Source organism: Corvus brachyrhynchos, unplaced genomic scaffold (assembly GCF_000691975.1).
Source record: "Corvus brachyrhynchos isolate BGI_N302 unplaced genomic scaffold, ASM69197v1 scaffold42, whole genome shotgun sequence".
Taxonomy (NCBI): domain Eukaryota; kingdom Metazoa; phylum Chordata; class Aves; order Passeriformes; family Corvidae; genus Corvus; species Corvus brachyrhynchos.
Genome location: NW_008237242.1, coordinates 2,687,355 through 2,701,285, shown reverse-complemented (window position 1 = coordinate 2,701,285; position 13,931 = coordinate 2,687,355). Strand labels below are relative to the sequence as shown.

The 13,931-nt window shown below is 41.2% G+C and overlaps 1 protein-coding gene across 1 annotated transcript in view; it reads left to right on the top strand.

Moving 5' to 3' along the window:
- Positions 1–9,455, top strand: part of C6 (complement component 6) — a 23,696-nt gene extending 14,241 nt beyond the window's left edge. The window contains exons 11-18 of the mRNA XM_017730190.1: positions 8–77; positions 1,264–1,435; positions 2,435–2,546; positions 3,000–3,132; positions 4,120–4,311; positions 4,855–4,945; positions 6,391–6,632; positions 8,533–9,455. Of these exons, the coding sequence (XP_017585679.1) occupies positions 8–77; positions 1,264–1,435; positions 2,435–2,546; positions 3,000–3,132; positions 4,120–4,311; positions 4,855–4,945; positions 6,391–6,632; positions 8,533–8,714 (1,194 nt within the window). The 3' untranslated portion in view covers positions 8,715–9,455. The remainder of the gene's footprint in view (positions 1–7; positions 78–1,263; positions 1,436–2,434; positions 2,547–2,999; positions 3,133–4,119; positions 4,312–4,854; positions 4,946–6,390; positions 6,633–8,532) is intronic.
- Positions 9,456–13,931: the final 4,476 nt, after the last annotated feature.

Sequence of the window (13,931 nt, the reverse complement as noted above, 5' to 3'; positions counted from 1 at the left end):
CGACGAGTGCCCTGCCCTGTGCCAGGCCGGCACCTATGGCACCAACTGCGAGACGCGGGCTCCGGGTTTCACAGCAGGTATTTGGGGTGATGGCCTAGTCGTGCAAATATGGTCCTTCTGGTATCTCTTTGTCAGGGGTTAATCTGCCACAACCTCCCCTTACTAAATCCACAGCACGTCTAACCACATGGTGATGTCCAAAAAGCATAAGAATAAATGTAGGGATTAAAAACAAAAAAATCAAACTGAATAGCCATGATTCAAAAGAAAGTGTAAGATATGGTAAAATATTCCTTAGCTACATAATTAAGATCATATAACATGAGCTATTCAGCAATAAGGAGAAAATTCAGATCAAAGATAATTGATGCAAAAAATTAAGAAAGCCATTGCTTAGTTTCCCCTATAGGCTATTATGCTTAAGACTAAATGGCTAATGAAGATAAAAATTGTTGATTACAGTTTAGAAGGAAAACTCAGTTGTCATAAGGAGAGAGAACATAATCATCATTCTGGAGAACTTAAAAGAGCAATTTAATGCAAAACATTTTTGAATTAAATTGGCACTAGTGCCATACTGAAGGGAAACAAAAGAGATGTTACACATGTCTATATTCCACGACCAAAAGGGAACGTAAGGTAAAGTCACTTAGGCAGATACAGGTCTCATTATCTGACCCTGAGAGAGGAATATTTTGAAAGAAATAAACAACTGAGGACAAAGATGGATACAGAAAGTCCATAGCATGCACAAAAGAAAGGATGTGTAATAAAAAAATTTTATGCATGTTTCATGGTGGTACAGATAAAACATGCCAGGGGTTAAGAGAAGGCAGTAGTAGTAATGTTTTAATTTAACTAGCATGGGATGTAGATTTGGGGTTTAGACATGGTGTTAGATTTATTTAAAAACTCATTAAATAATGACCTATCTAAGAAACTTGTCAGTACCATGAAAACTCACACATCTGTGTGTGCAATAAAAGTATAAAATATGCTGCTCCGGGTTTTAATGTTACTTACAATCAAAACTGGAAAGGTAAATGTATTTTAGGGTTTTATGAAGCAGCTGGAATTTGGCTGGCCACCTTTTGGAAAACTTAATATTCTAGATGCAATCTACTCCCTTAACAGTAACAATTTTAAATCTTCTTAAAATGGCTATTTTGAATTTACCATTGTCCCTGTCATATGTGTCCTTAAAATAAATACTGTGTATGGTACTTGTCTGCCAAAAGACGGTGTTTCTTTTACTCCTTGCAGTTGCTGTCGATGGCCGATGGGGTTGCTGGTCTGAATGGAGTCCATGCGATGCTTCCTTCAAAACCAGAAGGACGCGGGAATGCAATAACCCCTCCCCAATGAACGGCGGGAAGCCGTGTGAAGGGCAGAGGGAAGAAGAGGAGGACTGCTATGTCTCTGTGTTCACAGACAGGTAAGAAGACCAAAAGATCTCCATAGTCACGGGATAGTTAAGGAGCCCTCCATAGTGGCTCTGTAACTATCAAGGAGAAGTAGCACACAGCTTTCCCCTCAGAATTAATTCAGTGGAGCAGAGAGAAGGAAAAGTCTCAAAATCTCTTAAATTTGCTTCACATTTGGATTTATTAATTGTTTATTCCTAGAAAATTGCTGATGAATTGCACACTAAAGTATGCCTGTAGATCTTCTATGCTGCTTTGCATGGCTTCTTTTCCAAAGACATGGAGAAATCTTTTGCTTCTCTTTGTTGGAGTTCACAGTTTCTGGTTTTTTTTGGTATCACATCCTCTTTTCTTAGAGGTTTAGATCTGAAAGTCTCACAGAGAGTTTAGATGAAGTTACCAAGTTTCTCATATTCCCACTTTACGTATGCCTGATGTACCATTTTAGCATGGTTTCAACTTCAAATCCTAACTCCAAACTGACTCAGTTTTTTTCATCTTCAAGCCCAAGTCTTCATTTTTTTCCTCTGGGACCAGGAGCTGAAACAGGATTTTCACTATGCCTGCTATAGTGACTGCACAGGGGATTCCAGAGTGAATAGGAGAGGATTACAAGCAGTGGTTCCACAGTTCTTTGTTACTCAGGTAGACACCATGGGCTGTACAGTTCCATACTCACAGAGACCAGCCACCTATAACTACTGCCTGGTTGCAGCAGAATTACATGGATTATTTAGAGACTTCCTGCTATGTTGCTTTTTCTGCCTCTTTTTCTTGCTGTATAAAGATATTTAATTAATTATGTTGCTAGATGCATTTAGCACTTTTTACTGCTCTCACGTTCTCCCCCCTGTCAACCTGATGCTTTGTCCACCATCTTTTATTTAACAGAATGAAATTATGGAGGGAGGATGACAGGACACACTTGCAGCTCTCCTGACATTCTGCCATTGTTATTTGGTGACATGAATGCTTAAGATACATCCTTACAGCAAATTTTTGCTTTTCAGAGGTGCTCCTTGTATAAATGATGATGAAGCCAGGAGAGAAGAGAATGTCTTGATTGGTGAACCTGAGTCTGGATGTTCTAAGCCAGACCCACCAGAATATGGCTTTATCAGGGTGAGCATGAAAAATGATACAGAAGCAAAGTATAGCAGTTGCAGAGACTGGAAATTTTACAGCTTCTCTGCTGTATGTGTCTGATACTCAATCTAGCTACTGTGCTAGTGAGAGTGGTGCTGTCTTCAAGGAATGCTGTGGGACTCTAGCCCACCACACTACACCAGCAACTGAAGAAAAGTCAAGGTAAAATTCATTTTCAAGTGGTCCTTGAATCCTTGTTTTGTAGCCATGACATCAGTTACTGCTACTGGACAAACTTATTATATCGGTGAGTGGATGACTCATATTTCAGAGCAGGAAAAGCATGCATTTATTACATCTTATCAGGATTTTGCTATTGTTTTCTTTGACAATGCCCAATCTTGTTACCATAGATTCTTGCAGAGGATTTTGGTTTGGGTTTTTTAATTTTTTGTTTCATTTTGTTTTGTTGTTGTTTTTTTTTTAAAGAACGAAAAGAACCAGTATGCTGTGGGGGAGGAAGTTGAAATTGCCTGTGTGAGTGGTCATAGCCTCATTGGCTATCAATACCTTCGGTGTCTGCCAGATCAAGTCTGGACACAGCAACATGTTGAGTGCCAACGTAAGCAAGAGGAAACAAACAAATTGCACAGCAACAAAATAGAAATGGAGGAAAAAGACACAAAAAAGATTTTAATACAGGTTTTTTAAAAAAGAATCTGTAAGATATCTGAAAAGATAACATTTTAAGAAGGTAGTTAAGGTAGACATGGCAAAAACATCATGAGTCACTACATCACTCCTCTTTTAATTCAGAAGCATTGCTATTATGTGCTTTATAAGGATATTGTAATATCCAGTGCATAAGAAAATCCTCAGATGGATGCTGTGAGATCCTTCTCTTTTATAGTTTTAAATACCTTTAACAAAAGGACTCACCTTTTGTTTTCAGACTTACAGAGATATCTTTAAGTTGATACAGTTATGAAGAAGAAATCATTCTTACAGAAATTTGTCTACTATCCTTTATATTAAATGGATGATGTGTTTCTAACCACAAGCTCTCAGGCTGCCTTGAAAATCTCTACCATAAATCAATGCTTTGAAGGAATTATAGGTCAGTTAAGAATTAAGAATCAGAATTGGTCTGTTTGCTAACAAGAGAGATTTCAGAAGTTTTCTAAAACTTGGTGTGATTTAATTACTTAGTCTTCATTTTAACAAAAAAACCCCATGCCTGAATATACTTGTGGGCTTTCTATTGCCATTGACTTTGTTTAATTTACAAAAGAAAAATTAAAATATGCTGTTAAATGCTATTCTTACTATTTTTAAACAGCAAAATTAAATTACTTATATTGGTATACATTAGAAACATATTGTCATTATTTAGTTATTACTTGAAAAATATTTTAAAGACTATGACAATGCACTGAAAATTTCTAGACTTAATTGTGTTAAATTTTTATTGGTTTTGAATGTCAGACAAATGTTCAGTGTCATTGAGTGTCTTTATATGGTTCTTCAGATAAAGCATTATGACTTTCTGTAAATATCCACACAGCACTAAACCAACAAGAATTATACTTTTTTTTATTGTTTGTTACAGCCTCAGTATGCCTCAGGCCACCAATATCTGACAGTGTCACAATTTCCCCATTTAAGCAACAGTACAACATTGGTGAAACAATGAAGCTGAGCTGCCAAGCTGGATTTATAGTCACTGGTCACACAAAATATACCTGTGGGAAAGACCTGTCCTGGATACCTCCTATTCGGAGGTCTATTACATGTGAAAAAGGTTAGTATGCCTGCAGATACTTTACTGTTTCCACATGGCTGGTATTAACAGTACTGTTTATTTCAGCTAGCTAGAACTAGGAGGCTGATGACTGGGTTTAAGACATATAGCAGCTGTTAATTAATTTTGGTTTTACTTTGTGCTTCCCATGGTGACAGAATTTCAGCTCTAAACTTCTGCATTAAGTTCAGAATTTTTGGATGCAGTGTACTGTAAACTTTAATAATGAAGTTGAGACACTGCAACTGTTTGCTTAAAACCAAAACCAAACCAAACAAAACCCCAGCTGTATTAACAAGGCTTTATGAAAGCAAAGTAGGAAAATTCATTTTATTGAAACTTCAGCTTCTCTTGTTAAACAGGATTTTCCAGTGATTTTTGCAAAGACTGATGAAAATACTTGTTGCATGCCAACCAGTGAGCTTTTGAAGAGAGAAACTTAGGACAAATAGAAATAAAAACATTTTAGCTTTTATGGTAGGAGAGTAAGATATTTCTGTTCACTCTTTAATAGTTACAGTAGTTTTCACTCCGTTGTTTCAGATGTGCAAACTAAAATTAGAGGTATTTGCAATCCAGGACAAAAGCAAGTTGGATCTCAGTGTGTTTGTATGTCTCCAGAAGAAGATTGTGGGTAAGTACTGTAATTAGAAGTCAAAGTTTCTCTAATGATAGACCAAGAGGCCGTTGTGATACCAAACAGGAAGAGCAGGAAGACGACTGCAAATCAAGACTACTCTCTGTTCAGATATTAACTAGCTATTCCTCTGTATCCAAATGACATCTCTGTTTATAGCCTATGAAATAAATGAACAGTCATAGGATTACAGAATGAGTCAGGGTGGAATGGTCCCCAGTGGTCACCTGGTCCACCCTCCCTGCTCAAGCAGGGCCTCCCCAGAGCACATGGCGCAGGATTGTGTTCAGATGATGCTTGGATATCTTCAGTGAGAGAGACTCCACAGCCTCTCTGAGCAACCTATTCCCCTCACAGTAATCCAGTTCTTCCTCATATTCATATTTCCTGCGCATCACTTATTGGCCACTGCCTCTTGTTCTATTGCTCAGCACCACTGAGCAGAGCCTGGTCCCTCCTCTCACCCCTCCCTGCAGATACTGACAGACATTGATGATGTCCCCTCTCAGTCACCTCTTCCTGAGACTGAACAGGCCCAGCTCCCACAGCCTTTTCTCATAATAGAGATACTCCGGTCCCTTGATCATCTTTGTTACCCTCCACTGGACCTGCTCCAGGAGTTCCACGTCTCTGTTGTGCTGAGGAGTCCAGCACTGGACTCAGCTCTCCATGTGTGCCTGACATGGAGATACGCAAGGTCACCTCCTGTAACCTGCCAACATTTACATTACCCAATTACATTAATGTAATGAGACACCACAGCACATCTTTCTAATCTACACTGCTCTCTGCTACTGGAGCCCGCAACTCTTCCTTTTTTTCTCATCATTTCTCCAACGTCACTACCATGCACAAGGAGCATGCAAGGTTGGAACTATGATCTCTAAAGTTTCTTGCAATCCAAACCATTCCTTCCAATTCCAACCATTCTATGATTTTATGGTCCTCTTTTTGGGAAATGACTAAGCTCCACAAAATAATGCTGCTTGGAAATGCATGCACCTTCTAGGAATGAATTCACTCAGTAACCAGAGCAATACAGAAAAAAGGAAACTGCAAGCAGCATGACTGTTCGCCTGCCTTTGGTCCCATGATAACTGTGCGTCAGAGACAGACTTGCACACACAGCTGCAGGGATGCATTAACTCAAAAAAGCCACCCCAGGGGCTGTGGAAATTTCACATCCTCATGGAGATAACAGCATCTCCTTTTTCCTGTACAGGCACATGTCCTTTACCTCCCAGCTGTTGGACAGGACCAAAGCTTCCCCAGCTCATAGTGCTTGTTTAATCAGGTCCAGGTCCTGCTGGGGCAGCCTTAGGTCCTTAGATCCAGCCTGTCCATAGCTTTGCTGTGTTTCATGTGATGCTGATGGACTGTTTAAAAGCATGGACTTGTTCCACAGCCTGCTAAAATAATTTTTCTTTTCTTCCTTTGGGCAGCCACAACTCAGAAGACATCTGCGTGCTACATGCTGTTTCTGAACAGAATGTGACCAAGCCCAGCTGTCAGTACTCAGCTGAAATGTGCCTTGGAGTAAAGTCATTTCATTTCTTGCATGCTGGCCCTTGCCATGGTAATTCCAACCTAGACTGGGCTATTGAGAGGGCAAAACTCTCTGCGAATAGCTTGAAGAAAGTGCCCTGTGGCTATGACACCTGCTATGACTGGGAGGATTGTCAAGGTATGACTTCTGAATGGTGAGATTTAGCCATTCCTTTGGATCTAAAAGTAAAATCTGCTGACTCTTTCACTGCTACAAGAACAGGATTTACAGGCATTGTGGTTCCTCTGGGCACGAGGAGTGTGAAAGTGTGGTCAGTCCTGTGTCCCTGCTACCTAGTGTTACACTTAGATAAATGCCTTTTCCCTTTACTCACAACCTGTGTAGTGTTGTTACTTCCAATTACAAAGGCACAAGAGGAACTTGGAGATAAAGGGAACTTTTCCAGGAGAATTAACATTTGAATCTTTAATCACAAAAATGTAGTTGGTAATATTTTCACCCATTCCTTGTGAGGCTACTAGCCCCTAATTTGTACTTCAGGATTTAATTTGGGCCACACCCTCTATGGCATATAATTAAATTGTGAAATTAAATCATGATACTACTTCAAAAGCAAGACTGGGGCCATCAGGCTTAATGGGATTTTAATGGTAAAATTTGCAAATACTCGTATGTGAAAACTGTGTTTATTAAGAGTTTTAATGAACTAGCTAAGCTGGTAAAATCCCTAAGAGGATTATTCTCTAAACACTCTCGTGCAACTTGGCTATTTACCGTGTAACCAGGTGATAAGAGCAGCAGGTTTTCCTGTAAATGTCTGCAGTGCTGACTGGCTCCAGGCACATCAAGTGCTTGCCAGGTAAAGGCTGAGTGACAGACACACTCACTCCATCCCTTGCTGCCAGAGACAAATCTGATTCTTATCGCACCTGGTCTACTTAACAATAAATAAAGCAACAGCAGCAATCCTAAGCCCCTGTTTTGAAGATGCAAGATTTCTGCAGCATAGAATTTGAAGTAGGTGGCTGTAAAATTACTGCATGAGATGTTGTTCCTTGTGGGCTCAAGCAGAAGGCATGACCAGGTGTGTCCATCAATGGACATGCTCTGGTGGAACCTCTAGGCACCTTGTGCTCCTGGGAAAAAGGTGACAGTTTTCCAAAAATTACTTATTCCAGAGCCTCTAAGAAGCCTAGCTCTGCTTCCCCCATGCAAGTGTCTTCAAGCTGTGCCAGCACTTCAGTGTTTTTTCTCTCAAAAGCCTACAGGGGCTGTTCAGAAAAAAAAGAGAGAGGGGAGAAAAATACATTAAATAAGATTAGTTGTCAGTGTGGTGTTCAAGAGATTAGAACTGGACTCTTCACCATCTCCAGAGAAGCCCACTTTTCATGAGTGTGCGCAAACATTTAGGAAATGAAAGTTCTGTTTTTCCTGAGAGTGAGTAGTTGGTATCAATTCAGGGACAGAAGATACTGCAGAGAAGATACTGCAGTACCATGAAAGAAGCTAAATGGAGGAAAGCACACATTTTTCATGTTTTAGGAAACTGAAGGCAGAAACTCTGCCTAGGGAGTTTCTGGGAAAGAATATAAAGAGTCAGAACCTGATTAGATCAGAAATAGGTAATGAAATAACCAGCAGGACTGAGCTTTACCACAGGCCAGCAGTAGGTAGCTTAGCATTCATAAAGAAAGCTTTAATGAAATAGGAGCTGACACAATATGGACCTTAAGACTCCATTTCATAGCAAGATTGTGTTCAAGGATAATTGGGAATAGAAAGTCAACTTAATATATCTTTGTTTAGAAGAAAAGTCAGGGAAAGCCAGTGGATAAAAATAGTTAGATCAATTGTGCTTTTGTATGGGCCACTGCTGCAAAAACTGTTATTTAAAGCTGATTATGTCTCTATTCCTAATATCCAGCCATCTAGTGTATGCACTACAGGCTTTTTGTAACTAATATATTGCAAACGTCCAAGAGTGTTTTTCCCTGTTGGACTTTGAAATGTCATCAAAGTATAAAATTTGGTTTTAGTCATCACATTTGCTGCTAAATTTCCACACATTCATTCCCAGAGACACAGACCCAGTGCTCCTGCCTGATGCCTTACCAGTGCCCCAAAGAAGAGATCCGCCCTCACTGCATCCAAATGGAGACAACAGGGAGGAGGAAGACAGTCAGTCATTGCATGCTGGCAGCCATGAAGTGTGCTGGCATCAAACTGAAGGTGCTGGAGCAGGGGAGCTGCCTGCCATAACCCATTACCTCTCTGCAGACACCATGATCATCGCATCGAACGCAGACTGAGCCACCCACAGAAAAACTTGGTTTATAATGAAAGGATAAATGGATCAAAACAAAAGGATGAGAAAAAAAATACAGCTTGTTTAACAGCTTTCTGGGAGAAGGGTGGCAGTGGCTTTTTCTGTCTGAAAATGACCTGGGTTTGGGGGTATACAGATGGGTTGTCTTGCTGGCAGCTCTGGAGATGTGCACAGGAAGGGAGGGGAACAATGGGAAGGGAGAAAAAGAAGCACTGCCTTTGGTGTCTCCTAAAGCTGGATGAGACTTTTCCTTTCCTCAGCCATTTGTTGCTTTGTCCTTGTGCTTGTGACTGCTCTGCACTCTTGTCTCACTGGCTGAGTTCACCTGCTGCATCATGCAGGCAGAGCAGGCACTTCAGCACCACTTCTGACATCAAACGGGAAACGGGTAGCAAGAGACTACCTGCACTCATGGTACAAATGGAAGGAGCAATATAAAACACTGAAAACCACAATTATGCAATGATCGAACAAAGTCTTCAAAACGATGTGATTTTTAATTGGAGTGGCTGAACAGAGGAGGTGTTTGCTTTCTGTGTTTGTTTGCTGGGGTTGATCTTTAGGCACTGTCAGGGACTTTTATGATATCCCTCAAGGTGAATTAAGTAAGAAATTACATTTGTACGTAAATATAAAAGAAATGTTTAATGAACAATGCACTGGGCAGAGTCCTACTGCAATATGTGTCTCTTCTTGGAGGGGTTCGACTTGGAGTCTCCAGAAATACATCACAATCAGATTCCTTGTATACACCTCCACCAGCATCAAACCTGAGAGCAATTGCATGGGGCACCTCAGCTTAGCCATGGGTCCATGCCCCCAGCATTTCTTGGTCACAAATCATCATTTCTGAGCAGTTGCAACTAGAATTTTCCCTTCAGCACTCAGAATTTTACAAATCTGAGGAGTATAAACCTGCCTTTTAAGAAGGGGAAAACTGAAAGTATTTTTTTTTTTACCAACAGACATCAGAACAATGACAATCAGGAAAAAATCCCCATAGAATCATTGAAAAGAATCGTTGAATTTGCTGAGTTGGAAAGGACCCACACAAATCATCAAAGTCTAGCTCCTGGCCCTGAACAGGACACCCCAAGAATCACACCATGTTCCTGAGAGCATTGTCCAAATGCTTCTTGGACTCTGTCAGGCTGGAGCTGTGACCACTTCCTTCAGGAGCCTGTTCCAGTGCCCAACCACCCTCTGGGTGAAAAACCTTCTTCTAATATCCAACCTAAACCTCCCCTGACTCAGCTTCAGGCCATTCCCTTGGGTCCTGTCACTGGTCACCACAGAGCAGAGATCAGTGCCTGCCCCTCTACTTTCTCCTCACAAGGAAGTTGTAACTGCAATGAGCTCTCTCCTCAGTCTCCTCCAGGCTGAACAGACCAAGTGACCTCAGACCTTGCACTGCTTCCCCTCCAGACCCTTCACCATCCTTGTGACCCTACTTTGGACACTCTTTAATAGCTTAATATCTTTTTTCCCTCAAAGCTACCCCCAGCACTGGAGGTGAGGTTGCCCCAGTGCAGAGCAGAGCAGGACAATCCTCCTTTGCCCGGCTGGCGATGCTGTGCCTGATGCCCCCCAGGACAGGGTTGGCCCTCCTGGCTGCCAGGGCACTGCTGCCTCATGTTCAACTTGCCATCAACCACGACCCACAAGTCCCTTTCCATGGCACTGCTTTCCAGCATCTCATTTCTCAGTCTGTCCAGACATCCAGGATTGGCCTGTTCCAGGTGCAAAGTCCAGCATTTTTCCTCGTTGAACTTCATAATGTTGATGATTGCCCAGCCCTCTCATCAAGTGTCTCTCTGCAGGTTCTCTCTGCCTTGGAGGGAGATAACAGCTCCTCCCAAATCAGTATTGTCTGCAGACGTAGTATGCTTTCCAGTCCTGCATCCAAAGTTATTTATGAAGATGCACAGGGCCCATAATGGAGCCCTGCAGAACTCCACACATGATGAGTTGCCAGTCTGATGTCACCCCATTCACTGCAACCCTTTATGTCTGAAACATCAGGCAGTTGCTCACCCATTGCATGATGCATGAGGAACGTCCATTACTGAACAACCTGCCCTATGTATAAGTGTCACACCTTGCCGGAGGCTGGGCAAAGTCATCTGGGAGCTGGGAGTGGGCTGGATGTGAAATGGCCATCTTTCCCTCCAAAGAAACATATTTGGGATGTTGTCAAGCTCCCTAGAACAGCAGCTAGTCTCAACTTGATGGAGATCAAGAAAAAGAAGAAATTAATCCTGCTGCTAAATACAATAAATGGATGCTTTCTTGCTTAAAATGTATAGTAAAATTTATTATAAAAGCCTGAGATAGGCTTTCTTTTGTAATTCTATATCTCTTTCCTCCAACTGAAGATCTACAGTAATATGCTAGTGGTGATCTAGGAGTGAATTGCAGATTCGATTGGTTTTAGATTTGTTTTTAGTGTTGTTTCTTCTTTCTGGTTGCATTCTGTGGGGGAAGGATGGTTGTGTATGCTTTCTGCACTGTCAACAAACAATGAAGATTTCTTGATCCTGATCCTCTAACCTTAATACTAGCTTTTCATTACAGGCCTCTGATTCCAGTGTAACTGTCTAGCAAAGCTTCCGATAAAGGGAATTTTTTATCCCTGACACTTTTCACCATGATAAATTGCGAGAAGAAGTTATTTCCTGGTAAACAGAAGGCAGCCAAGTGCTCCCTGACTGCCCCCATTTCTCCAGCATCTCTGGTCTCAGAGTGGCTGTGCAAGTGCTCGCAGTAAGACTTGTTTCATTCTCTCTTGCTGATGGGGATCATTTCTGTAGTTTCTGTTTTGCAGTTGAATATTACAGCACAGAATGGAGACATCATCTGCCACTCATTAATAAGGTGGTGATTCTGCCATAAACTGAATCCAGTGGAAATCTTCAGCATGCCGAAATCAGTGGGATTTTTACTGTTGCTTCAGTAGGGTCTGGATTGCTCTTTGCAAGGACTTTTGGTTTGCTCCTGTGCTCTGTCACAGGGGTCCCCAACTCTTAGATCAAGGACTGAAGTTCTTTAATATTTCCTGCAACATCTGTCTTTTTCTTAGAAGTGATGACTTATATTAGGTAACGATAGTTTTCCTGTTCACTGTGGGCAGGAAATGCCATCCCTCCTTTGCCATTGTAAGCTCCGAGTAACATACCTGGCTTGATGGACCATTGCCTTGGGCCATAACTTATAATTGGAGAAGATACAGGAAACATTAAGTGAATCTGTCAGGGTAACCTAGGTCACCTAGTTCTCAAAGAACAGCCTTCTCGGTAATGCACCTTTTCTACTGCACAGAAAAAAACCCCATCTATTTGGTCTTAACATCAGAGAGGGAGCATCATCCAAAATAAGTATACCAAGCCTTTCCACACAAATTTCCATACAAATTCCAACATATCTAACTTTTCACTAGCACAGGAGTATGTGTAATGTATATACTGTACACTTACCAGAGACAGAGACAGCTGGGGCATGATTCAATGGCTGGATAACTAGCACCTGCTGATGTGGGCTTCTCACCATGGCTTCTGTATAAATACTTATTGTAATGTAGAATGTAAAATTTGAGAAATATAGAAGAGAACTGAATAGTGTCTGTTACAATGTTTATCCTTATGCAACCTCAGAAAGGGGTAATCCAGAGTTTTCTTCAGGGGTTTGAAGGTAAATCAGATATATAGATTTAAATATCAACTGCCGAACTTTTGCTGATGAGCCACTGCTTAGTAATAGCAATTACTGTTCCTTCTTAAAAATATGAAAACATCTGGTATTAAATGTTTGAGTCCTGGTGTCTTTATATTTCAGATGCTGTGAGAGTGGTAATTATCTCTTGATTTAAGATTTTGGTGCAAAATAAGACTACTAAATGCAAAATTGCTAGACACAGTAAACACAGTAGAAAATAGCTACCAGTGGTTTTGCTAGTAACACTTTCCCAGTGAGTGATAAAACAGAGACCATCTTAGCCAGTGTTTTTCCCGTAAGTTCTGGCAGAGCCCACTGCTGTCCAGTGCACTCTTGAGTTTGCACTCCAGAAAGGGCAGGGAAGCATCTCTAGCAGCAGTATAAATTGTGACATTCATGATAGTTCCAGCTTAACATATTCAGTTGTGTATTCAGAGGGAGAAGTCCATCACATTTCTCCTCACCCAGACATCCTTGAGCAACAGGCTTTGACAATTTTTTTCAGAAAAGGGAGGCTTCAACTGTGTCTGTAACAGAAACAACTCCGTTTCACTGATTGAGGGTGATGTGATAAGGATGCCACAAATAACATGTTTTTAAAACCAAAACATAACTAAATTAATGAAACCTGTGCTCACAGATGTCAATTTTGCTATAAGGAGGTCTTTCAACAGCTCCCACGGCTGTGTGTTCATATGTGGGTTGGCATGAAGGTTTCCAATGCAGATAGATTTGGGCAAGCTGATCTTCATTCCTTGATTACTGCAAATGACATGCTCCTAAAGGTGTATGGCTGCATCCAAGATAATAATCTTTGGCTGTGCTTTTACTCAATTGAGGAGAGAAACAGACCCTTAGAAGACAGAATTTCTGTCTTCTTATATAGACATCTCAAAGCAAGCTGGGTGAGTTGTGCCCTGGTGGTGCCTGTCTTCCTGTGCTGACTTTGAAGGAAGGTAGGGGGTGACTAGGACAAACACAAGTATTTATGCTATAGATATCCAAAACTGGATTAAACTTTCCTACTTCTGTTTTTAAAAAAAGAATATGTTTAAGTTTAACTTACATTTAATTTCAGCACCAAATGATTTGTCTTCCAGATCAGCACAATTTGTATTGCCACTTCTTTTCAGAAATAACTGGCTCCATCCACAAAAGACCAAAGCTGTTGTAGGGTTCAGCACTGTGGTAACTCAAGACTGTCTCCTGAAAGGGTGCTGAGCACCAAACGAGGTGCCTGTGCCTCCTTCCCATTGCATGTTCTGTCAACCAGAAAACATGCAGAGTTATTCACATGTGGGTGGAAGAGACGAGTGTCTGTATGAGACACAGCCATCAGCAGAACAGGGATGGGTGGGTGTTGTGCATCATGCCCTGCGAATTACCCAGAGAGCCCAGTTGTTCTTGGACCTGCAATAACCAAACCCAGAAAAGACAGG